The sequence below is a fragment of the Scyliorhinus canicula genome, chromosome 14 (assembly GCF_902713615.1).
Source record: "Scyliorhinus canicula chromosome 14, sScyCan1.1, whole genome shotgun sequence".
NCBI lineage: Eukaryota > Metazoa > Chordata > Chondrichthyes > Carcharhiniformes > Scyliorhinidae > Scyliorhinus > Scyliorhinus canicula.
Window position 1 is genome coordinate 48,956,450 of NC_052159.1, and position 27,545 is coordinate 48,983,994.

The following is a 27,545-nucleotide window of genomic DNA, read 5'->3' on the forward strand; positions in this document are numbered from 1 at the left end:
AGCTGAACACAAACGTGCGAAGACTCCTCAATGTCATTATGATGCCGGCGGTGGAAGGGGAGGCGGAGATAGTGGTGGCGTTGGACGCGGAGAAGGCCTTCGATAGGGTTGAGTGGGAGTACTTGTGGGAGGTGTTGGAGAGGTTTGGGTTTGGGGAGGGGTTTATCCGGTGGGTGAGGCTGCTCTACGAGGCCCCGATGGCAAGTGTAGCCACGAATAGGAGGAGGTCGGAGTACTTTCGGCTGCATCGGGGGACGAGACAGGGGTGCCCCCTGTCCCCCTTGCTCTTCGCGTTGGCGATTGAGCCCCTGGCCATGGCACTGAGGGAGTCAAGGAAGTGGAGGGGCCTGGTGCGGGGTGGGGAGGAGCATCGAGTGTCGCTGTACGCGGACGACCTGTTGCTGTATGTGGCGGACCCGGTGGGGGGGGTGCCGGAGGTGATGAGGATTCTTGGGGAATTCGGGGTATAAGCTGAACCTGGGCAAGAGTGAGGTGTTTGTGGTGCATCCGGGGAATCAAGAGGAGGGGATTGGTAGGCTCCCATTGAAGCAGGCAGAGAAGAGTTTTAGGTACCTAGGGGTCCAGGTGGCGGGGAGCTGGGGGGCCCTGCACAAGCTCAACCTCACAAGATTGGTGGAGCAGATGGAGGAGGAGTTTAAGAGATGGGATATGTTACCGCTGTCACTGGCGGGGAGGGTGCAGTCCGTCAAGATGACGGTGCTCCCGAGGTTTTTGTTCTTGTTCCAGTGCCTCCCCATCCTTATCCTGAAGGCCTTTTTCAGGAGGGTCAACAGCAGTATCACGGGATTTGTGTGGGCGCATGGGACTCCGAGGGTTCGAAGAGTGCTCCTGGAGCGAGGCAGGGATGGGGGGGGGGGCTGGCGTTGCCCAATCTCTGTGGGTACTACTGGGCGGCCAACGCAGCAATGGTGCGTAAGTGGGTAATGGACGAGGAGGGGGCAGCGTGGAAGAGGATGGAGGCGGCGTCTTGTGTGGGCACGAGCCTGGAAGCGCTAGTAACGGCGCCGTTGCCGCTCCCTCCAGCGAGGTATACCACGAGCCCGGTGGTGTCGGCTACCCTCAAAATTTGGGGGCAATGGAGACGGCACATGGAAGAAATGGGGGGCTCGATGGAGGCCCCGATACGGGGGAACCATCGGTTTGTCCCAGGGAGGATTGATGGCGGATTTCTGGGCTGGCACAGGGCAGGGGTTAGGAGGTTGAGGGACCTGTTTGTGGAGGGGAGGTTTGCGAGCTTGGGGGAGTTGGAGGGGAAGTTTGGGCTCCCCCCGGGGAACATGTTTAGGTACATCCAGGTGAGGGCATTTGCCAGGCAGCAGGTGGAGGGGTTCCCCTTGCTGCCCCCACGAGGGGTGCGGGATAGGGTGCTCTTGGGGGTGTGGGTCGGAGGAGGGAGGATCTCGGACATATACCGGGTAATGCAGGAGGTAGACGAGGCCTCGGTGGAGGAACTGAAGGGGAAGTGGGAAGAGGAGCTGGGGGAGGAGATTGAGGAGGGGACATGGGCGGATGCCCTGGAGAGAGTGAATTCCTCCTCTTCCTGTGCGAGGCTTAGCCTCATACAGTTCAAGGTGCTGCATAGGGCCCAAATGACTGGGACGAGGATGAGTAGGTTTTTCGGGGGCGAGGACAGGTCTGCTAGGTGCTCGGGGAGCCCAGCGAACCACGCCCATATGTTTTGGGCGTGCCCAGCGTTAGGGGAGTTTTGGAAGGGGGTAGCAAAGACGGTGTCGAGGGTGGTGGGGTCCAGGGTCGAGCCAGGCTGGGGACTTGCAATTTTTGGGGTTGCAGTGGAGCCGGGAGTGCAGGAGGCGATAGAGGCCGGGGTCCTGGCCTTTGCGTCCCTAGTAGCCCGGCGGAGGATCTTGCTCCAATGGAAGGATGCGAGGCCCCCAAGCGTGGAGGCCTGGATCTCGGATATGGCGGGGTTCATTAAATTGGAGAGGGTGAAATTTGCCCTGAGGGGATCAGTACAAGGGTTTTTCAGGCGGTGGCAGCCGTTTCTGGACTTCCTGGCGGAACGGTAGGGAAATAGGCCGACAGCAGCAGCAACCCGGAGGAGGGGGGTGTAAGGATTTGGGGGAGGGAGAACTGTGCACATGGGTTTGTGGAGCGTGCTATCTCTCTCTTGTTTGGTTTTTTTTCTTTGTTCTTTTTCTTTGTTGTTGTTCTTTCTTTTTGTTTGAAGTTGCTCTTGAAGCTGGGGGGGTATTGTTCATGGGGTATTACCGCGGTTGTATGTTAATAGAGCCAAGGTGTTTATATTTTGTATTTTGTAAAAATTTCAATAAAAATTATTTTTAAAAAAAGAAATAGACAAGACGTGTGTGAACAGATCACTGGCAGATAAAATAAATGTACAAGTGTAAATTCTGACACATTGGAAGAAAAAAAGTGACATAACTACTATATTATGTTGAAATAGCCAAGAGCTAAAGATAAAAGTGACGCATTGATCTTAACATGTCAGAACACTGCAAAATAGTAATCAACAAATACTGCATTATAAAGCAGAAACAGCACAGCACAAATGCTTGCCTATTAAAAAAAGGTGCAAATTCGGTCTCTGGAGGAAATGGTGGGAGGCCAAAAAAGCCTGAACATCATTTCAGAAACAAGATGCTACAAAAATAAGTATTTTCTAGATGCATGAATTAGGATGAGCTGAATGACATTCCTCACTTATATTTAACCTGTGAACTCCAGCTGTTTACAGTGAGATTTGTAAAACTGTACCAATTTTCTACTGATTATGATCGCCATGATGAATGGAACTTGGATTGCAGAATCTATCACGGTTGCAATATCATATCAGAAATGGTGCAGATGCGCAGCAGGGTCAATCAGCAACTTGACGAGAAAGGGGGATTAATGTATCAAAAATAACTCTTTACCAACATGACACAGGTTGCAAAAGTATGTTTAGGTTAGCCTGTCTTCCAGTTTCAATTTTTTTTTCCCATTCTTATGGATATGGGCTTTGCCGACTAAACACAGGGCAACCAATTATGCATCTCCAGCATTTTATGCTATATTTCAGATTACTAGCACTTGTATTTTAGTTTTCCTTCTACAATTCATGTGACTAGTTACAGAAGTTATGACTAAGATTTTTAATTTAAATTCTGCTCTCTGACATAATTGAGAGAGATTTGGTTAGCAATTACAACCGAAGTGTAGTTTACACTTTCCTTCTTTCCCCTACCAATTTACTTTTTAAATGAAAAAATTATTGCATTTCCACTGGTGGCACTGAGGCTACCAGCAAGTGGAATACCTCTGATGACTTGCACCAAAATTATAAATGACCGAGACTAGGAATCAGCTTTAGTCAGTACAGTTTTCTAGTAGGTAGAAGTCCTATTTCACCTAAAATGTCTGGCAAATCTGCAAAAGCAAAATGTCAGGTCTTTAATTTCACATTCATACCTGTATGATGAAAGAATATCCAGTGGAGGTGGTTTATCACTCTGCATATACATTTCCAGCACTGGATTTGGAGTCGAATTCTTTGAAACAACCTGTTGATCTTGTATTGTAGAACTCTTGAAAGCTTTCCTCATGTTAATATCCTGTAAAGAAACTACACAACAACAATGCATATTAAAGACTTTTTCTCAATATCTAAGATTATAACTGGTGCAGTATATTAATCACTGACATATTAAAATATATATTTTATACATCTGTAAAACATCAACATTGTTTGACTGCAAAGAATTAGACTAATCAAAATGTCATTATATTTTTTGGTTCATACTATTTGATTTCTTGCCTCGATTCCCCCACTATCTTGGATAGCCACTGATAACAGGTAAGGGATCACACTACGTGATTAACTCTTGCCCTTTGCTTGCATGCCGCCTGTTTAGTTGACTGAGCCCTGTTCTAGCCAGTGGTGACTTTTGCTTTCCTTGATTGGACACAATTAAAATTATTTTATATCTTAAAGTAGACAGGGAGGGATTCAGCAGTACACTACTTCTGAGATGAACCTATGAATTTAATTGAACAATGGGGAATGATTATTGTGTACACTGTAAATGGTAACATGGTTAAGATATCGAACAGTTCATACATTTGTAATGTTTTAACTGGAATAAATGAAAATGAATCAGTAGGGTGTTGCATGTTAATTTTTTCCTGGGTGACATATTGTGACTATCTGGTTCACAATAATCGATCTTAGAATATAATTTTTAATTTTAGGAATTAAAATCTTCCGAGTATCAGATAAATGAAAAGGCCTGGTTAAGAATCTGATCAATAACTCTAATGCAAAGGCAAATTAAAAAAGACTAGGGCCAGGGAGGCACAGTGGGACACACAGTGGTAGCACTGCTGCCTCACAGCTCCAGACTCTGGAGTTCAATTAGGCCTCAGGTGACTGTCTGTGTTCTCCCCACGAATGCATGGGTTTCCCCAAGGTGCTCCGTTTCCTCCCACAGTCCAAAGATTTGCAGGTTAGGTGGATTGGCCATGCTAAACTATCCCTTAGTGTTCAAAGGTTAGGTGGGGTTACTGGGTTACGGAGATAGGTTGGAGGCGTGGGTTTAAGCTTAAGTATGGTGCTCTTTCAAAGGGCCGCTGCAGACCCGATGGGTCGAATGGAATCCTTCGGCACTGTAAATTCTATGATTCGTTACAAGGTCAGAGTTGATCGTGAAAAGAATAAACAATGGGTAACCCATCTCTCGATCTCTTAGTGGAGCCAGGGAGTCTGGCGAGAAGTTAATTACATCTATTAGAAAATAAATTATTCATATGGGTTGTAGAATGAGAGAGGTGTGTTGGAGGTAAAATAATTTGTTGTGTTTTTGTGTGGACATCCCAAATAAATGTTAGTCAGCACTGCATCTTAAGCAAAGAAAATACTGAACTTATCATTTACTACATAGAAAGCTGTTGAAGCTCGTGTTCAGTTTAGAATTCACAAGGGAAAAAAGCTGTAAGATTTGCCAACCTCAAAATCACACACAGAAATCTACGATGGTCCTCGCAAGCCTAATGGCAGAAGGTGGTCAACAGAGTTTGCTTGGGAACAGCTAGTTTGGAACAGACCGAGAGAAAATGCCTGCCAGAAATTGGAATCGATTGTGAGGCCATCATCTGTGGAATGACCCACTGGATTAGGAGCTTGCAAATGTAACATCTTTGTTCTAGACAACAGAGAAACAGGGAACTACCAGTCAGTTAGCCTGACAAAAGTAATCAGGAGAATTCTGGGATCCATTATTAAGGTGAATGCCGGGTTGGCCCGCTAATGATATGCAAACTTTGTCTACTGTACATTTGTTCCGGTACGCATTAACGTCGCTGTTGAGGTGACGGAGAATCATAATTCAGCGTCAAATCAGCACATTTTGGCATTGGAACCTATTCTCCACCCATTCCCGTTTTGCGATTATGGTGTTGGCTAACGGAGAATCCCGCCCAACGTATTTAAGCTTGAAGAATACTGCAGCCAAGCTTTCCACATACATCAGGGAGATTTTGAAGATCCTCAGAACAGCTAAGACCCCAGTGGCCTACAAAGGGCAGGAGGCCAATCTGCCTTTGGTTGTTGATGAAGGATGTAGACCTAGTGGGTTGGGAATAGACTGGTTACAGAAGATAGGTTCAACTGGCTGGAAATCTTAAACACTTGCCACAAACAATTGGGCAGGATTAAGGGTGTAAAAGCCAAGGTACATGTCAGTCTTGATTCAACAACAGAGTTCGTCAGAATGTGACCAATGCTATATGCATTCCATCAAAGGTTTTCGCAAAGTTAAAGAGATTGGAGAAGCTAGCCATAATCAAGCCGGTGCAGTTTTCAGAATGGGCTTCGCCGATAGTCCCTGTCCTTAAACCTGATCGGTCGATAAGGATTTGTGGAGACAGTGGGCCAGTAGCGCAATGGATAACGCGCCTGACTACGGATCAGGAGATTCCAGGTTCGACTCCTGGCTGGCTCGTGGTAAACTGTCGACATCACCCATGAAAAAATGCTTATTCAGGATTTGTGGAGACTAAAAGCTAACAATAAATAAGCTGCCCAGTCGGTATCCGCTTCCCCGAATTGAAGACCTCCACGCCAAGCTGGGGCGGGCCTCACCTATTCATTATTAAACCTCAAACGCCCAACTGTAACTAGACAGTTGGGCTACCGTGGGGAGCATGGCGGCACAAGTGGCCAACACTGTGGATTCACAGCGCCAGGGTCCCAGGTTCGATTCCCCGCTGGGTTACTGTGCGGAGTCTGCACGTTCTCCCCGTGTCTACATGAGTTTCCTCCGGGTGCTCCAGTCCAAAGACGTGCAGGTTAGGTGGATTGGCCATACTAAATTGCCCTTAGTGTCCAAAAAGGTTAGGAGGGTTATTGTGTTATGGGGATAGGGTGGAAGTGAGGGCTTAAGTGGGTCGGTGCAGACTCAATGGCCGAATGGCCTCCTTCTGCACTGTAAATTCTATGTTCTAGAGCTGGATGAAAAGTCTCAGAAGTTTGCTGCAATCAATACCCGTAAAGGCCTCGACCGGTATGCCAGACAGCCGTTTGGCATTGCTTAGCCTGCTCTATCTCATAGCGCATAATGGTTTACCTTGATGATGTGCTAGTCACCAGCTCTGCCCCAGAAGAACACATGTCCAGCCTGGAGGAAGCATTAAAGACTTTTTGTGATGCATGGGCTCGCCTAAAATGCGTAAAATATACTTTTCAGGCCTCAAGTGGCGTATGTAGGATTTTGTACTGATGAATCCAGAGCGTTCTCACCACTGTTACCCCAGGGGATCCTTCTGGCCTTAAACATCCCAGGTGCCCTGTCAGTGTCTGCATGGCACATCTGCAACCAAACAGACCCTATTCTTTCAAAGGACAAACGAATGACACAGTCTGGCTGGCATTATAGCGGAGGCCCCACTTCACTCATCAAGACTAGTTGCCATGTGAAGGCACCGTGATTCTGTGAGGATCACAGATGGTCGACCCGTTGATGCAAGGGTTACACACCCAGGGCAAACAAAGATGAAGATGTCGGCGTGCAGCTACGTTTGGTGGCCAGACATAGACAAAGCCATTGAAGAACTGGTACAAAAGTGCCGCCCTTGCCAAATGCCTCTTTCCACCACCCTTCACCCCTGGGAATGGCCAGGTCACCCATGGACCAGAGTCCACATTGATTATGTGGGTCTGTCCCTGGGCAAAATGCTTTTGGTGTTGATAGATGGTCACTTGAAGTGGTTATCAGTTCAAGAGATGGGGATCACTACCTTGGCAGCCACGATGCCTTGCGCCAATTATTTGCCATGCGTAGGCTTCCCGAGTCAATTGTTTCGGACAATGTCACCCCTTTCACTGGCGATAATTTCCAATTTTGTGAGAGCAAATGGCATGCGACACGCGAGCACAGCCCTGACCACCCAGCATTGAACGTCAGACAGAGGGCCATTCAAACTTTCCAGAATGCCAAGAAAAAGCAACCTGATAAATCACTTCGCCAGAGGTTGGCTAGTTCTTTGTTGTTGTACAACTCATCCCCCCTTGTTCAACCTTGGGGGGTCACACTAGCTGAGCTGTTCATGGGCTGTCAGTTGAGGACCCGATTGGATCCTACATTTCCAAATCTGACGGTGAAGGCATGTCAGACCTCCCAGAAGAATCAGCAGTCAAAGCAGAGAGGTGACAAGTTGTTCGGGGTGGGTGACCCGGTTTTGGTCCGAAATTCCACTGCGGTTCACTTGGTTAAAAGGAGGGGTTGTGGTCCAATCAGGATCTTACATGGTCAATGATAACGGAAAGACCATCAAACAGCTTGGCCTTTCCGTTAAAAAGACCACTTGAGTCGAGAGGTGGCGACAAGTCCAGCGAGCATCGTGAATACTCCTGTAACTCGGTCCAGCCAAGGGGAGCCAGGGGCTCCCATTTCTGTTCCACCTGCTGCGTCTGTCGAGGCCAGTTCTCTTGTATTCAATGTGAGCCCTCCTGAAGTGACATTGACTGTGGACCACTCAATCGCCAAAATGAGTGCCAAGTCTGTGGCTGGGCTATGGAGGTCCGAGAGGACCCAGAGGTCTCCGGACCGATTGACTTTTTGATGTCAAATGAGAGCAAAAGAAGAACATGCAAGGCATGCAGCAAAAAAAAAGGGTGACAGAGGAGTTGCTTTCTCATCTCATTAATGCCCTGATTTTCAGCAGTAGCAGCCCGTAGAGGAAAGAACATCTGGATGATATCTGCATCAGATACTCCCAATATTTAAAAAGAGACAGGAGTTTAATTACTACATTAAAAAGGAGGAATGGAAGAGCTCTATGTAATTTTCAGCCTTAGACTTGCCGGATGCATGTTCTACATCATGCCAGTGAAATCTAGCTGTGAACGGCAGATTTGTAAATGGGAGAACATTTAAAAGGCAGTCATTCAAAAATCATCCTCAGGGACAAGTGTTCATAATGAAACATTGCCTTTCAGCGATTTGTGCGCACAAGAGGATCATGAATTTTTTTCAGTCTGTTTCAGACAATGTAAAGCTAGGTTAGATTATTAAGTGCCATTGTACATCTAACAGTTTAAATCATGAAGAAATTTATACAAAGTGTTTTAAAATTTTTTTATTGGATTTTAACGTTTTACAAATATCGCAACAAAGCAAAAGAAAAACAAAAAAGTAATCAATGCAGGATAAAGTCAACAACACCACAAAACGTCATACCCATCACTACAAAAGAACATAAAAGAAAGTTCACGAGTACCCCAGCACTAAGGGGAAATTATATTTGTACCCCACAATGCAATTCAACCACCATCCAGGCCCAGGACAGAAAAGGCATCAATCATATAACTACAAAATTATGAAGAGAGGGCCAGCGGCAACATGTCCAAGTTATTCTCAGACCAGGGGTCTCCCATAAAAAAAAAGAAAAAAGGACCAGAACTACCAGAGCTAACCCCCAGATCACAGGTCCATAGCACACATAAAGTGCCCAGCAACCAAATGGGAATAGGCCGCCCGACCAACAAGCAAATAACACACCCCCAAGAGGAACATAGGATAACCATGAGGCCAGAAGGTTAAGTAAGAATATAGTCATTGCCAGTCAAAAGGGGGAGACCCGCCCAAAGGAGAAAGGAATCGTGAAGGCGCCCTTACCTGGGAGGGAGGGCCGATCCACCTCCTCCTGGGACAAAGGGACCCAACTAACAACCAGGACTACCCAGGAAAAAAGTTGTCAAAACTTACTTGAGATTCAAGAAGACCATCATACCGGTACCAAAGAAGAACTAGGCAAAGTGCCTCAACGACTACAGTCTGGTGGCCCTGACAGTCCAAATGAAGTGCTTCGAAAGGCTGGTCATGAAGCACATCAACTCCATACCCCCAAAACGCCTTGATCCACTGCAATTCGCACACCGTCGCAACCGGTCCACAGCAGACACCATCCCCCTGGCCCTACACTCATCCCTAGAGCATCGTGACAACAAGGACACCTACATCAGACTCCTATTTATTGACTACAGGTCACCCTTCAGCACCATAATCCCAGCCAAGCTCATATCAAAGCTCCAAAACCTAGGACTTGGCTCCTCACTCTGCAACTGGATACTCGACTTACTGACCCACAGACCACAGTAAGAATAAACAACAACACTTCCTCCACAATAGTCCTCAATACCGGGGCCCTGCAAGGCTGCGTACTTAGCCCCCTACTATATTCCCTCTACACACACGACTGCATGGCAAAATTTGGTTCCAACTCCATCTAAACCTTTGCTGACGATATGATCATAGTGGACCGGATCTCGAATAACGACGAGTCAGAATACATGAGGGAGATAGAGAACCTAGTTGAGTGGTGCAGCGACGACAATCTATTCCTCAATGCCAGCAAAACTAAAGAGCTGGTCATTGACTTAAGGAAGCAAAGTACTGTACACAACCTTGTCAGCATCAACGGTGCTGATGGTTAACAGGTGGAGATAGTTAACAGCTTCAAATTCCTTGGGGTACACATCACCAAAAATCTGTCCTGGTCCACCCACGTCGATGGTACCACCAAGAAAGCACAACAGCACCTATACTTCCTCAGGAAACTAAGGAAATTCGGCATGTCCACATTAACACTTACCAACTTTTACAGATGCACCACAGAAAGCAACTTATCTGGCTGCATCACCGCCTGGTATGGCAACTGCCCAGCCCAAGATCGCAAGAAACTTCAGGGAGTTGTGAACACAGCCCAGTCCATCACACAAACCTGCCTCACATCCACTGACTCCATCTACATCTCCTGCTGCCTGGGGAAAGCGGGCAGCATAAGCAAAGACCCCTACCATCCGGCTCACTCACTCTTCCAACTTCTTCCATCGGGCAGAAGATACAAAAACCTGAGAACACGCACAAACAGCCTCAGAAACAGCTTCTTTCCCACTGTTACCAGATTCCTAAACGACTCTCTTATGGACTGACCTGATTAACACTACACCCCTGTATGCTTCACCCGATGCCAGTGTTTATGTAGTTACATTGTGTACCTTGTGTTGCCCTATTATGTATTTTCTTTTCTTTTCATGTACTTAATGATCTGTTGAGCTGCTCGCATAAAAATACTTTTCACTGTACACGTGACAATAAACAAATCCGAATCAGATTCTTCCACCAACTTGCATGGAGGATTGGGATCAGCGGTGTGTCCCTCCCGGTCCTCCTCTCTCTCTCCCGAATCAGTTAGGATGAATAACCAACCGTGCAGCGGAATCTCAACAGTGCGGAGGCGGGCCCTCACAATTGACAGTGCTCTCTCTATTGCAAGAACTTCCTTGTACGCCTCTATCCCTCGACCAAAGTACCACTCAACTCTTGGAATTGAGCCCTGCCGACCTGTATCAGAATCGAGATTTTCAGCCAGAGCAACATCTTTGTTGGCAGCCATCATCCATCGATGCAAAAAGCACCACCAAGGCGAGAGACTGCTCAAAAGCAACTGCGCCACTGAATTTATGGCCCCACCCCAGTTGTTACGAGCAAAAGAGGATTTGAGCATTTTAACTCGGCTCGTTCATGTAGAGACACCGGCCAAACACTTCGCGGAACATAGCACAAGCTATGTACACCAAGACAAGACAACACTAAATGTGCACTAGGATGAAAAGAAGAATTAAAAGATAAGCAGGATGGCAACTCGCGAAAACATAGCCAAACCCCAAATGTGCTTTTTTTGAAGAATATATTTTAAAAAGGCTTAGATGGATTAACTTTATTTCCAGGGATTAAGAAAAAAGTAACTAAACAAAACAAGGATACCATCTATACAAATAAGTAATGAGATTACTATTTGTTTCCCTACTGGAATCTTGAATGCCTTTAGTAAATATTCAAAAATTATTAGAAAACCATTACAAATGTTTTTAAGTAAATCAAATAGAAAAAAGGTTAATATCAATTTTCCTTGAAACATAAGTTATCACATCAGCCCGACCATGGAATTACTTACCTTCCTCCACTGTGGAGTCCAGCTGAGTAACTTTGACAGCCAAACGATCAATTCTATCTTGGAGAGAGTTAGCTCGGATATGGAAGTTATTGGCTTCATTGAACAACTCACCAAATATATCCTCTGCATGTTTACCTAAATAAATTGACACAGAATATATTCAAGGAAAAATTAGAAATTTATAATGCCAAAGAAGAAAACCATTGTATAAACTATCTAGAATTAGGTTCATGTTTTGAATAGAAAATCAGCAACCCTCATTGATATTTTACTATTTCTTTGAGCAGTAATATTAAGGCATTGCAAATTAGAAAGTCTGCAAAAGAGATTTTCTAACCATTGCACCATATGCACAAGTACCATTAGACAATTTATAACAGGAAATATACAAACAAATAATGAAGTGAGGGTATGGATTATAATTAAGAGTTTGGTTCTACTTTGAGAGATAATATGCTACCATAAAACCTCTTTAAAATTCTTTCACAGGATGTGTGTATCACTGGCTAGGCCAGCATTTATTGCCAATCCCCAAGTGCCCTCAAGGAGGTGATGGTGAGCTCCCTTCTTCAATCACTACAGTCCATGTGGTGTAGGTATACCCAAAGTGCTGTTAGGGAGGGAGTGGCAAGAGTTTGACCCAGCGACAGTGAAGGAATGGCGATATAGTTCCAAATCATGATGGTGTGTGGCAGTGTGTGGCTTGGAGGGGGACCTGCAAGTGGTGGTGTTCCATGCATCTGCTGCCCTTGTCCTTCTAAGTGGTAGAGTTCAAGGGTTTGGACAGTACTGTCGAAGAAGCCTAGGTGAGTTGCTGCAGTGCATCTTGTCGATGGTAGACAGTACTGCCACTGTGTCTCAGAGGTGGATGGGGTGCCAATTAAGCAGGCGGTTTTGTCCTGGGTGGTGCCGAGCCACTTGAGTGTTGTTGGAGTTGCACTCATCCAGGCAAGTGAGCGAGTATTCAGTCACATTCCTGACTTGCACCTTGCAGATGGTGAACAGGCTTTAGGATGTCTGGAGGTGTTTCTCTGCAGAATTCCCAGCCTCTGACCTGCTGTTGTATGGATAATCCCGTTCAGTTTCTGGACAATAGTAATGCCCAGGATGTTGATAGTGGGGGTTTAGCAATAGTAATGCCATTGAATGTCAGGGGGAGATGATTTGATTGTCTGTTGTTGGCGATGGTCATTGTTAGACACAGGAACGGGCCCTTCAGCCCTCCAAGCCTGTACCAGTAAGGTTGGTGGTACTTGAAGGGACCAATGTTTACTTTAGCTACTCTCTTCCTTTTTATGTACTTGTAAAAGCGCTTACTGCCAATTTTTAAATTGAATGCCAGTTGACTCTCATATTCTAATTTCTCCCTCTTCATTATTTTCAGTCATTCTTTGCTGGTTTCGAAATGTTCCCAATCTTTTGGCCAACCACTGATGTTCATAGCATTTTATACCTTTTCTTTTAATTTGATACCATCCTTAACTTCTTTCGTTAGCCACAGATAATAAATAATAATAATAATAATAATAATAATAATAATCCTTTATTGTCACAAGTAGGCTTCAATTAAGTTACTGTGAAAAGGCCCCAGGTGGCGCATCCTTTTGTAGTTTTTGAGCATTATGAAATATCTCCTTCACTGTTTAGCTACTGTTTTACCTTCCAATCCATTTTCCCAGTCTACTTTAGCTAACTCTCAAGTCACACCTTAGCAATTGACTTTATTTGGGATATTAGTTTTGGACCCAAGTTTCTTGTCCTCAATCAAATGTGAAATTCTGTCATGTTATGATCATTCTTACTTTATGGATCCTTTACCATGAGATAATTTCATTACACATTACAAGATCTGAACTACTCTGTTTGCTACTTGGTTCCTCAAAATATCATTCCAAGATACTATCAATGAACTTGACCTTTGCCAATTTGATCCGTCTAATCTATATGAAAACATCCATGATTATTGCAGTACCTTTCTTATAAGCCCCGATTATTTCTTGATTTATTTGCTGATGCACGTTTACATTCGTATACTCTGTCCCTTTGTGTTACACTTTGGTTATCATGATTTATATCGCTTCCATAAGCTTAACTTCACCAGACTAGTGGAGCAGATGGAGGAGGAATTTAAAAGGTGGGACATGGTACCGCTGTCGTTGGCGGGCAGAGTGCAATCCGTCAAAATGACGGTTCTCCCAAGGTTCTTGCTCCTCTTCCAGTGCTTGCCCATCTTTATCCCTAGGGCCTTTTATAAAAAGGGTAACCAGCAGCATCATGGGATTTGTTTGGGCGCATGGCACCCCGAGGGTGAAGAGGGTCTTCTTGGAGCGGGGTAGAGATGGGGGGAGGGGGGGGGGGCTGGCGTTGCCCAATCTCTCAGGGTACTACTGGGCGGCAAACGTGTCGATGGTGCGCAAGTGGGTGATGGAGGGGGAGGGGGCAGCATGGAAACGGATGTAGAGAGCGTCCTGTGGGGATACAAGCCTGGGGGCCCTGGTAACGGCGCCGTGGCCGCTCCCTCCCACGAGGTATACCACAAGTCCGGTGGTGGCGGCTACCCTCAAGATTTGGGGGCAGTGGAGGCAACATAGGGGAGAAGTGGGGGGCTCGATGGAGGCTCCGTTAAGGGGGAAACATAGGTTCGTCCCGGGGAACATGGATGGGGGGATTTCAGGGTTGGCACAGAGCGGGCATCAGACAGCTGAGGGACCTGTTTATCGATGGGAGGTTTGCGAGCCTGGGGGAGTTGGAGGAGAAATTTGGGCTCCCCCGGGAAACATGTTTAGATATCTGCAGGTAAAGGCATTTGCTAGATGGCAGGCGGAGGGATTCCCTGACCTCCCCACGAGGGGGGTGAGTGACAGGGTACTTTCGGGGGTCTGGGTCAGAGAGGGGAAGATATCTGATATCTACAAGGTTATGCAGGAGGTGGAAGAGGCGTCAGTAGAGGAGCTGAAAATGAAGTGGGAGGGGGAACTGGGGGAACAGATTGAAGACGGGACATGGGCTGATGCCCTGGAGGGGGTTAATTCTTCCTCCTCGTGTGCGCGGCTTAGCCTCATCCAATTCAAGGTGCTGCATAGGGCCCACATGACTGGGACGAGGATGAGTAGGTTCTTTGGGGGTGAAGACAGGTGTGTCAGGTGCTCGGGGAGTCCAGCGAACCATGCCCATATGTTCTGGGCATGCCCGGCACTGGAGTAGTTCTGGAAGAGGGTGGCGAGGACGGTGTCAAGGGTGGTGGGATCCAGGGTCAAGCCAGGATGGGGACTCGCGATCTTTGGGGTTGGGGTAGAGCCGGGAGTGCAGGAGGTGAAAGAGGCCTGTGTGCTGGCCTTTGCGTCCCTAGTAGCCCAGCGAAGGATTTTGCTACAATGGAAGGATGCGAGGCCCCCAAGCGTGGAGACCTGGATCAATGACATGGCGGGTTTTATTAAGCTAGAGAAGGTTAAATTCGCCCCGAGAGGATCGGTGCAAGGGTTCTTTAAGCGGTGGCAGCCTTTCCTCGACTTTCTGGCTCAACGATAGGGTACTGGGACAGTGGCAGCAGCAACCCAGGGGGGGTGGGGGGACGATGACTATGTTTGTTCATTTTATTTAAATTTGATTTATTTAATTTTAATTTATGGTTAAGTTCTCTTGTTGGGGTGGTGGGGGGGGGGGAAGGATACATGTGATGTTACGGTTTGGGGGGAGTTGCGGGTGTTATGGGGCTGTTAGTTGCATATTATTACTTGTTGTTATGTTTTTATATTTTCTGTAAAAAATTCCAATAAAAATTATTTTTTTTAAAAAATGATTTATATCGCTAACCTGCACTTCTCTTCAACTTCTTAAATTTCCACTCACCTTAACCCCATGCCTCATTATTTAGTTTAAAGTCCTCTCTATTGTTCTGGTGTATTATTTGTGAGGACACTGGTCCTTGCATGGTTCAGGTGCAGCACATCCCAAAAGAATAACTCCCTCTTTTCCCAGTACTGGTACCAGTGCCCCATGAATTGAAACCCATTTGTTCAAGAGCTATTTTTGAGCAAAGCATTTAATACTCTCATCTTATTTACCAGAGTTTATTACCTTTGCAGTTCTACATTTTAATTTAACACCTAGTTGCTCATACTCCCTTGGCAGAATCCCTGTCTTAACAACATCTCTGTCATCCACCCCTGAGTCGATATCCTTAATCCTGGCACTGAGTATGCACCAGAGCCTTTAAGTCGCAGAGAACAGTATTTATTCCCACAATGATACTGTCCCTTACCCATTATCACATTCTTTTTTGCTCTCCTAACTTGAATGGTCCCCTGTACTGTGGACAAGTTTAAGATCAAATTACTTAAACTTTTACTTGTTTAGTGATAAGTTTTAACAAGGATTTTTTTTGCCAATTTCATGACCAATGCAGGCATGATACAGAAATATCTGAGAATGGCAATAGGGAAAATATTAATATAAATATGTTATCTTACAGGTGGCCCTGGTTAATCATTCACCTAGTTTGATAATCATATTAGAGACGTATTTGCTGTATCATCTTCTTTAGTTTCTATGGCATTGAAATCCCTTTCAGCTCCAAACAAGTCTTATTTCTGTCTCTATGGCTGGAATTTCCCATCAAGGGAAAGATGGAAAATTCGGCGAGGCAGCCAAACCTCCATTGATTTTGGGGGGAGACTGGAAAATTCCAGCCTATGTCTTTAAGCATGAATATTCAATTAAGTTCCTTCTTTTTATTTATTATCAATCGATAATCTCTAACAGGATGCAACAGAGGAAGGGAAGAAAATCTATATCAAGTATCAATGGTGCAGATTTGAATTTGCACCTTTCAACAGTTCAGATTGTACAATAAGGGATTGATCTAGAGGCTTTACGTATGCAGTTTAAGAACAAGCTAGAAATCTGCTAATTCAATTTCTGGACTGCTTACAAACACAAATGTGTCAGATGAGAGGCAAAATAAGAAATTGCAATCCAGCCAGTCTGACTGACCTCCAGCTGCATTTCTTCTTTTTCTTTTGAAAAACATTTTATTGAAGGTAATTTAAATATATACATCAAAGCCAACCACGGTAACAGGTAGACTGCATTTATTCTCATTTGCAACGGTTTCATTTATTTAAAAGTTTAAAAGGCTCATCTTAACATATTTTCCACACCACCTTCATGGTAAAATACAATTTCAAAGCTACATTTATTAATTCAAACATTTTAATCCTAATGTGTTTTAGTTCTATCGTCTATGTACCATTTCTAAGTAACACTAGAACCCTGACACAATGTAGAAATACAAAAAGTGCCAATTATAGAATTATTCTACATTAAAACCAGAAAGAGGAAACTTCATAAATACTCCATTTGAAGTACACCTTAAGAAAAATACAAAAGTACTGAGCCGATCAAGTCACTTATTTCATAACACCGAGTTGAAATTAAATCATCACAGACCCTACTAAAATAGGTTAATCTCCTGAGAAGGTTTAACACAAGCCATGTATAAAGGTCTGAATATCTCCCTGACCACTGAAGGGAATCAAGCAGGAATTCACGAAGTTGAATCAATTACATTGTGATCAGTTACATTCTATGAATTAGTTTCTGTGATCCCAAAAGAACTAGAATAATTATTCTGTACAACATCATTTAAGTTAACATATAACTGTCATAACGTCTACATCCATAATCTTATAACTTCCATCCCTTTTACAGCTGAATATTTGTCAAAATGCTTTGTTTAAAGGGGATAATTGACTAAGCAAGATACATTTGATGAGAATTTATTGTAAATATACTTTTAGGGAAAATCTATATTTTCTAATCTTGTAGTGGGGTCATTTTCACAGAATCACAGAATGTTATTTGGCCCATTCTGTCTGCACCGAGTCTCCAAATGAGCATCATGGCTTAGTGCCATTCCCCTGCCTTTTCCCTATACCCCTGCATTCTGTTCCTATTAAGTAATCATCTAATGCCCTCCTGAATGCCCCAATTCAACCTGCCTCCACCACACTTCCAGGCAGTGCATTCCAAATCCAGACCACTTGTTTTATGAATAAGTTTTTTCTCGCATCACGTTTGCGTCTTTTGCAAATCACTTTAAATCTGTGACCTCTCGATTGATGCTTTTTATGAGCGGGAACAGTTTCTCCCTCTCTACTCTGTCCAGCCCCCTCTTAATTTTGAACATCTCTATCAAATTTCCTCTCAACCTTCTTCGCTCCAAGGAGAACAGTCTCAACCTGATGAGCCTATCCTCATAACTGAAGTTTCTCATCCCCGGAATCATTCTTGTAAATCTCTTCTGAACTCTCTCCAATGCATTCACATTCTTCCTATAGGTTGGCGGCCAGAACTGTATGCAGTATTCCAGCTGGGGTCTACCCAGTGTCTTGCACAAGTTCAGCAGAACATCTTACTCTTGTACTCTATGCCCCGATTAATAAAGCCTAGAGTACTATATGCTTTATTAACTGCTCTCGCCACCTCTCCTGCCACCTTCAATGATTTATGCACATATACGCCTGGGTCCCTCTACTCCTGCACCTCTTAAAAAATTTCACCCCTTATTTTATATTGTCACTCCATGTTCTTCCTACCAACATGCATCAGCTCACACTTCTCCATATTGAACCTCATTCGTCAGCTATCTTTCCACTCCAACTTGTCTATGTCCTTTTGAAGTTCTACGCTATCCTCTTCACAGTTTACAATACTTCCAGGTTTGTGTCATCCACAACTTTGAAATTGACCCCTGCACACCAAGATCTAAATCATTAATATATATCAAGAAAAGCAAAGGTCTCAATACAGACCCCTACAAACTCACTAGAAACCTTCCTCCAGCCTGTAAAATACCCACTGACCATTACTCTCTGCTTCTTGTTATTCAGTCAATTTCCATACTGTCATGGAGCACGTGATCATAACACCCATTTTTGCACAACAGCAAAATACCAATGATGCTTACAGCACTAGGGGCCTGGGTTTGATTCCAACCTTGGGTGACTGTCTGTATGGAGTTTGCACATTCTCCCAGTGTCTGCGTGGGTTTCCTCTGGGCGGTCCAGTTCCCTCCCGCAGTTCAAAGATGTGCAAGTTAGGTGGATTAGCATTGCAAAATTGCCCCTTAGTGTCCAAAGGTTAGGTGGGGTTACTGGAATAGAGCGGGGAGAGTGGAACTGGGTGGGATGCTCATTCGGAGAGTTGGTGCAGACTCGATGAGCCGAATGGCCTCCTTATGCACTCTACGTATTCTATGATTCTATGAAACAGAATAGTGGAAATACTCCACCACATATCAAGTAGGGCCTGATAGAGCCGGTTCCACGTAGATACGAGCACTATCTGTAAAGGGCGCCATGATCAGAACTGAAGATCAACTCCTGAAACTCCGTCCCCCCCCTCCATAGAGGTATCACCAACGTTCCCCTCTCACCACCCACTCCCCCGTTCCTGCAAGTTTCCTTCTCACTGCCCGCCCCCACCACCATGCCCGAATGTCCCCCCCCCCCAACTCAATGGCTTTAGAGCTCTCCACCCACCACATATAATGGAAACCCAAAATCCCCCCAATGTAGCTCCCCAGAGGCCTGCCCCTGGCACTGCCTCATGGCACAGATTGGCATCCTGGCATGTCACTTTCCCACTGGGGCTAGACTTATCTTTGGGCCGGGGGGATCTTCTGGTGTGTTGCTGGGTGATTACACGGTTTCAAAAGCATTAAAATGAGATTCTTGCCCTCTGTGGGCGTGAAGCTGGTGACCTCACTGGCAGGGGGCGTGGAAAATCAGGAAACATGGGGCGGGATTCTCCTTTCTGGGACTAAGTTCCCACCGGCAGGAAAATCACTCCAAACTACTCCGGCATCAACAGTCCCCGAAAGTGCGGAATTCTCCGCACTTCCAGGGGCTAGGTGAGCGCCGGAGGGGTTGGCGCCAAACCAGCCGGCGCCAAAGGGACTGCGCAGGTTCACGCATGCTCCAAAGGACCGGCGTGATCTCGCGCATGTGCAGAACCGCCGGCGTGTTTTGGCACATGCACAGGGTTTTTCTTCTCTGCACCGGCCATGGCGGAGCACTACAGGGGCCAGTGCGGAAGGAAGGAGTGCCCCCAGGCACAGGCCCGCCCACAGATCGGTGGGTCCCGATCACGGGCCAGGCCACTGTGAGAGGCCCCCCCGGGGTCGGATTCCCCCGCGGACCGCCCCCGCCGACTTACCTGCCAGGTTCCGCCGTGTATGACCATGTCTAACCCACGCCGGCGGGACTGGCCAAAGACGGGCGGCCGCTCGGCCCATCGGGGCCTGGAGAATTGCCAGGGGAGCCGCTGCCAATGACCCCCACCTGAAAAACGGCACCGCAGAATACAGCAGCCAGCGTTGGAGCGGCGGGGTGCAATTTGCGCCACCCCCGGGGGATTCTCCTACCCGACGGGGATCAGAGAACCCCGCTGATGATCTCTCCGGAGAGAATCGCGTTTCCCGATTCTCTCAGGACTTTCTGCCCACATGAGCGATCCCGCTTATAGCTAATGTGAGCTCAAAATCACCCCCAGTAACCAGAAATCTTATCTCGGTTTCTCCCTCTATTGACGTTGCCTGACTTGCTGACACTTTCCAGCATTCTCTTATTTTTTAGTCTTTTCATGCATTTGTTGGTTAAAAATTATAATATAAAAAGCACATTACACAGCTATCTTTGACCATTCTCTGTTGCTGTGGGTTAAAATAGTATGCAGATGAAAAAGCTGGACTTCAATAGAATGGACACACCCGCAACATTGTATGGAGGACACAGCTATCATCAAGGTCAGCGATAATAATAACCACTTCAGGCCTGCAACCAAAGCAAGCTCAACCAACAATAACACCAACAGGGCAGCACACAAAACAGTGTCAAGCAAGACTGTCAACCAGCAGACTTGAATGTCCGGTCGCCTTATGTCTGTCCGAACAAAGTGGCGTTCAGCACTATGGCAGATGGCATGCATGTTGGACTCGCCTCAAAGACTCAAGCAAACTGAGGCCCACCTTATGCACATCGCTCTTTTTCAAATTGGTTTGGGGTCGATATGATTTCCCACTGGCGTAATGCAAGATTGGAACGCTTGGCGGGACTTCGGTAAGCAACTGTTTTAATGAGTATCCATGAGATGCAAGTGGCGTTCACACCAATAGGCAGGAGAACTGATTTGCCATTAACTCGCTGTTGGGAGAATTTGAAACTGTTTTTATGGGTTTTTGCGGGTTTCCGGCTCCCGCTGGATTCTCCACTCCCAGCCACCACCAAACCAGCCACGGTAGAATGTAGAATTCCACCCCAGGCTCCTATCTGGTGCTAATGGCCTAAATATTACCTGTTTCAACACCTAACAGCTTTCAACCAGGCCTTCATTTAACAACCTGAAACCAGTGTTGCATGACTGAGGCGTGAGCTGCCCGAATTCCTTTAATTAACAAGTTGTTGAAGTTATAGGCAGTCACTGTTTTTTTACTTCTGAAGAGAAACAGTTAGCTCGGGGCAAGCAGCCTGTACTGTCTAGCATCTTACTATCAAGAAGGTGGCAGCAGAAAAAATTCTGGCCCTCAACAAAACTGTGAATTACCGGAGCATTGGAACTTGTGCCTTCAAGCCTAATTCAACCCGACATGCCTTTCCCCTCGAGGAAGACTCACCTCTGGAAAGATGCAACATCGTGGAAGTCTCATTTCTGGAAAGATGGATCACTGTGCAACAGTCAACCTCCCCTCTGAAGAAACATTCCAGTATACTTTGGATTGTGGACTCAACACCCGCAAAACTCTAACTTGGATTTTATTGCGGTATGGCCTTGAACATTCTTTCTTTCCCTTATCACTTTTTGTATTGTACGAGTGCAAAAAAGGGACAGTTGTTGCAAAACCTCCCTCCACATTTTGTGTATGAACAAAGAACAATACAGCACAGAAACAGGTCCTTCGTCCCTCCACGCCTGCGCCGATCATGTGTCCTATCTAGACCAACCGCCTGTATCCTTGTATACCCAGTCTGTTCATGTGCCTATCCAGATAAGTCTTAAAGGTCGCTAATCTGCCTCAACCACCTCACTTTGGCAGCGCATTCCAGGCCACCACCACCACTTTGTGCAAAATCCATCCCCTGCACATCTTCACTGAACCTTTCCCCCCCTCACTTTGAACTTGTGCCCCCTTGTAATTGTCATTTCCACCCTGGGAAAAAGCCTCCAACTGTTCACCCTATCTATACCCCTAATAATTTTATAAACTTCTATCAGGTCACCGATCAGCCTTTATCTCCCCAGGGAGAACAATCCAAGTTCATTCAATCTCTCCTCATAGCTAATAGCCTCCACAGCAGGCAACATCCTGATTAACCTTTTCTGTACTCTCTCCAAAGCCACCACGTCCTTCTGGTAGTGCGGTGACCAGAATTGGGCATAGTATTCCAAATGTGGCCTAACCAACATTCTATATATTTTTCGAGCTTTATACTCAATACCCTGTCCGATGAAGGCAAGCACGCCATATGCTTTCTTTACCACCATTTCCACCTGTGCTGCCACTTTTAAGGATCTGTGGACCTGCAAGCCCAGATCTCTCTGTGCTCCTGATGGTTCTGCCATTTATTTTGTAGTGCCCACCTGAATTGGATCTACCAAAATGCAACACCTCGCAGTTGTCTGGGTTAAATTCCATCTGCCATTTCTCTGCCCAATTTTGCAGCCTATCTGTATCCTGTTGTATTCTCTGACAATCTTCATCACTATCCGCAACTCCTGCAATCTTAGTATCATCCGCAAACTTGCTAATCAGACCCGCTACGCTTTATTCCAAGCCATTTACATATATTACAAAGAGCACTGGTCCCAGTACTGATCCCTGCAGAACACCATTAGTTACAGCCCTCCATTCACAAAAACGCCTTTCCACTTCTACCCTCTGTCTTCCATGGCCAAGCCAGTTCTGGATCCATCCAGCTAGTTCACCCCTGACCCCACGTTATTTAATCTTTTGCACCAGCCTGCCATGAGGGACCTTATTAAATGCTTTACTAAAGTCAATGTAGACAACATCCACAGCCCTTCCCTCAATCATTTATGTCACCTCCTCAAAAAATTCAAATTATTGAGACATGACCTCCCTCGTACAAAACCATGCTGCCTGTTGCTAATAAGACCATTCACTTCCAAATGCGCATACACCCGATCTCTGAGAATCTTTTCCAACAATTTTACTATCACTGACATCAAGCTCATTGGCCTACAATTACCCGGATTATTCTTGCAAACTTTCATAATTAACGGTACAACATTGGCTATCCTCTGGGATCTCACCTGTGGCCAATGAGGACACAAAGATTTCTGTTAGAGTCCCAGCAATTTCATCTCTCGTTTCCCCCAGGAATCTGGGATAAATGCCATCTGGCTCTGGGGATTTGTCTACCTTAATGTTTTTTAATACACCTCACACTTACTCGTAATAACGACCTGTTCTAAAGTATTTACACATCCCTCTGAGACACCACCAATCAACGTGTCCCTCTCCTTTGTGAGTACCGATGCAAAATACTCACCTACTTCTGGTTCTACACATAATTTCCCTCCTGTGTCCTTAAGTGGACCAACTCTTTCTCTAGCTACTCTCTTGTTCCTAATATACGTATAAAATACTTTGGGATTCTCCTTAATCCTGTCTGCCAAGGACATTTTGTGACCCCCTTTTGCCCTCCTAACTCCCTGCTCGAGCTCTTTTCTACTTTCCTTGTATTCCTCAAGTCCTTTATCTGTTTTTAGTTGCCTGAACCTCACATATGCATCTATTTTCTTTTTGACAAGATTCACAATTTCCCTGGTCATCCATGGTTCCCGAATCCTGCCTTTCCTGTTCTTTCTTTTTACTGGCACATGCCTGTCCTGCACACCCATCAACTGCTCCTTAAAAGACTCCCACATGCCAAATGTGAATTTATCCTCAAATAGCCTCTTCCAAACAACAGGCTCTAAATCCTGCCTAATCTGGTTGTAGTTAGCCTTCCACCAATTTAGCACCTTAACTCTAGGACAACACTCATCCTTTTCCATGAGTATCCGAAAGCTTACAGAATGTGAGAAATAAACTAACCCTTTTTATTGTGCAAGTTATTCCTAGAGGATTGAAACACTCCAAATTTAAGGGTTGGGGAAAATATGCCACCACTTACAAAGCGGGAAAGGAAAAAAAAACATCTGTTCACGGATGGATAGTGAGAGGAGAAATCAGGGCTGTTTAAATTAATCTATAAACATTTGTTTACCAAGAACAAAGTAAAACAAGGGAACACGAAAATGACTTTACAAATAGCAAACATTGCCGGAAATGCCACAAAAGGTTTAACTGGGGGAGTAGCAGTGGGGGATGGCCTGGAGGTGGGCTGTAGGGTTTGGGGGGGGGGGGGGGGGCTGGGTACGCAACACCAGTACCGCAGCTGGCAAAGCAGCCATGGAGCTGTGCATGCCGCTGACAGTCCACTTTAAACCTAGTTCCCTGGGTCATATGCATGACCTCCCCTGGGGCACCCCCCTGGGTGCCCTCTGGCCCCAACCGACCCATCCGCTGTGTGGGTGCTCCATCACAACCTGTCCCATCTTTTCGGCCCCGATCAGTGTGTGTGCGTGGTGGCGTATAGTTTAAATGCAGCTGAAGCTTGTCAGCCCTGCAAGTGTCCATTACAGACTTGGTGATTTCCGCACCATTTTTCATGGGTTGAGATGGCGGTCCACGCGGCGCTGGTGCTAGCCCCTCACCGGTAGCAGAATCGGTGCACGTGTGGCACCGATTTTTCTCACATGAAAGCCCACGGATTCTCCGTTGGCATCAGCACTTAGACTCAGAAACGGAGAATTCAGACCACTGCTTCCGCCATCACGGAAATATTTTATGGGTCAGTAGAAGTATTAGGACTTGTAAACAGTCACATTTTCCTTTGATCTACATTTTTACACTCAAGAATCCACAAACCATAGTGAGTGCTCCCAATTTTATTTTAGCGTATTCCGTTCAAGGCATAATTTGACATAAGACAAAAAAGTAGCCAATCATGATTCATCTGTAACAAAACAGCTTGTAAGCTGTTAAATTTCTATGTAACCAACACCCTTACTCACATTTTATTTGACATCTACATTTGCAATCCCGAGTAGACGTCATCCTTTCGACCGAAAGCCAACAATGAACCAACATAGCTGAGTATTACATTTTTTGAGTTGTGCAATGCCCAATACTTGGCTAAACCCCTCCAGGAAAAAAATCAGATAGGGCACTGAGATCTTATTAGATTATTGACTGAACTGTGTGGAGCCTTGATCCAATTCAAACTTTGTTGTTGACTCTGAAGTGATTCATGCTAAATTTTGTTGTCAGCAGAACTTTAATTACTGTACTGTGGGAGTACACCTCATGCAGCGAAGCAATATGGATAGAGCTCAGGAATAGGAAGGGTGAGATTACAATGTTCGATGTTTACTCCAGGCCTCCCAACAGGCAGCAGGAGATAGAGGAGCATTTATGTAGGCAGATTTTGGCAAAGTTTAAAAGAAACCAGATTGTCGTGGTGGGTAATTTTAACTTCCCTTATATGACTGGGACTCACTTAATGCTCGGGGCTTGGGTAGAGCAGATTTTGTAAGAAGCATCCAGGAGGGCTTCTTCAGACAATAAAACAATATGTAGATAGTCCAACTAGGGAAAGGGCCGTACTGGATCTGGTATTGGGGAATATGCCCAGCCAGATGGTCGAAGTTTCAATAAGGGAGCATTTCGGGAACAGTGACCATAATCAATAAGTTTGAAGGTACTGTTGGGTAAAGATAAGAGTAGTCTTTGGGTGAAAAGTGCCAAATTGGAGGAAAGCTAATTATAACAATATCAGGCAGGAACTGAAGAATCTAGATTGGGGGCGGATGTTTGAGGGTAAATCAACATCTGGCATGTGGGAGGTTTTCAAATGTCAGTTAATACGAATTCAGGACTGGCATGTTCCTGTGAGGAAGAAGGATAAGTATGGCAAGGTTCAGGAACCTTGGATAATGAGGGATATTGTGAGCCTTGTCCAAAAAAAAAGGAAGCATTTGTAAGGGCTAGACAGCTGCGAATAGACAACGCCCCATGAGGAATATAAGTTAAGGAGGAAGAACTGAAGGAGTCGGGAGGGCTAAAAGGGGTCACAAAAAGTCATTGACAAACAGGATTAAGGAAAACCCCAAGGCTTTTTACACATATATAAAGAGCAAGAGGGTAGCCAGGGAAAGGGTTGGCCCACTCAAGGACAGGGGAGGGAATCTACACATGGAATCAGAGGAAATGGGCGATGTACTGAATGAGTACTTTACATCAGTTTTCACCAAAGAGAAAAGGACTTAGAACATAGAACGATACAGCACAGTACAGGCCCTTCGGCCCACGATGTTGCACCGACATGGGAAGTCAAAAACTAAAGGCCATCTAACCTACACTATGCCATTATCATCCATATGCTTATCCAATAAACTTTTAAATGCCCTCAATGTTGGCGAGTTCACTACTGTTGCAGGTAGGGCATTCCACAGCCTCACCACTCTTTGCGTAAAAAACCTACCTCTGACCTCTGTCCTATATCTATTACCGCTCAATTTAAGGCTATGTCCCCTCATGCTAGCCACCTCCATCCGCGGGAGAAGGCTCTCACTGTCCACCCTATCTAACCCTCTGATCATTTTGTATGCCTCTATTAAGTCACCTCTTAACCTACTTCTCTTTAACAAAAACAACCTCAAGTCCATCAGCCTTTCCTCATAAGATTTTCCCTCCATACCAGGCAACATCCTGGTAAATCTCCTCTGCACCCTTTCCAAAGCTTTCACGTCCTTCCTATAATGAGGTGACCAGAACTGTACGCAATACTCCAAATGCGGCCGTACCAGAGTTTTGTACAGCTGCAACATGACCTCATGGCTCCGGAACTCAATCCCTCTATCAATAAAGGCCAACACACCATAGGCCTTCTTCGCAACCCTATCAACCTGGGTGGCAACTTTCAGGGATCTATGTACATGGACACCGAGATCCCTCTGCTCATCCACACTACCAAGAATTTTACCATTAGCCAAATATTCCGCATTCCTGTTATTCTTTCCCAAGTGAATCACCTCACACTTCTCTACATTAAACTCCATTTGCCACCTCTCAGCCCAGCTCTGCAGCTTATCTATGTCCCTCTGTAACCGGCAACATCCTTCCACACGGTCTCCAACTCCACCTTCTCAAAGAACTCGATAAGGTTTGTGAGGCATGACCTACCCTTCACAAAACCATGCTGACTATCCCTAATCATTTTATTCCTATCTGGATGATTATAAATCGTATCTCTTATAATCCTCTCCAAGACTTACCCACAACAGACGTGAGGCTCACCGGCCTATAGTTACCGGGGTTATCTCTACTCCCCTTCTTGAACAAAGGGACCACATTTGCTATCCTCCAGTCCTCTGGCACTATTCCTGTAGCCAATGATGACATAAAAATCAAAGCCAAAGGCTCAGCAATCTCTTCCCTGGCTTCCCGGAGAATCCTAGGATAAATCCCATCAGGCCCCGGGGACTTATCTATTTTCACCTTGTCCAGAATTGCCAACACTTCTTCCCTACGCACCTCAATGCCATCTATTCTAATAGCCTGGGTCTCAGCATTCCCCTCCACAACATTATCTTTTTCCTGAGTGAATACTGACGAAAAGTATTCATTTAGTATCTCGCTTATCTCCTCAGCCTCCACACACAACTTCCCACCACTGTCCTTGACTGGCCCTACTCTTACCCTAGTCATTCTTTTATTCCTGACATACCTATAGAAAGCTTTTGGGTTTTCCTTGGTCCTACCTGCCAAGGACTTCTCATGTCCCCTCCTTGCTCGTCTTAGCTCTCTCTTTAGATCCTTCCTCGCTTCCTTGTAACTATCAAGCGCCCCAACTGTAACTTCACGCCTCATCTTCACATAGGCCTCCTTCTTCCTCTTAACAAGAGATTCCACTTCTTTGGGAAAC

The 27,545-nt window shown here is 45.5% G+C and overlaps 1 protein-coding gene and 1 non-coding gene across 7 annotated transcripts in view; one reads left to right on the forward strand and one right to left on the reverse strand.

Moving 5' to 3' along the window:
• wasf3b (WASP family member 3b) overlaps window positions 1–27,545 on the reverse strand; it is a 142,551-nt gene that overhangs the window by 42,202 nt on the left and 72,804 nt on the right. For all 6 annotated transcript variants that reach the window (XM_038818149.1, XM_038818147.1, XM_038818145.1 and 3 more), the window contains 2 exons: window positions 11,494–11,628; window positions 3,451–3,604 (listed from right to left, as the gene is read on the reverse strand). In XM_038818149.1, the coding sequence (XP_038674077.1) occupies window positions 3,451–3,604; window positions 11,494–11,628 (289 nt within the window). The remainder of the gene's footprint in view (window positions 1–3,450; window positions 3,605–11,493; window positions 11,629–27,545) is intronic.
• trnar-acg lies at window positions 5,906–5,978 on the forward strand. The gene has a single exon. It is a non-coding gene; the product is annotated as a tRNA-Arg (tRNA).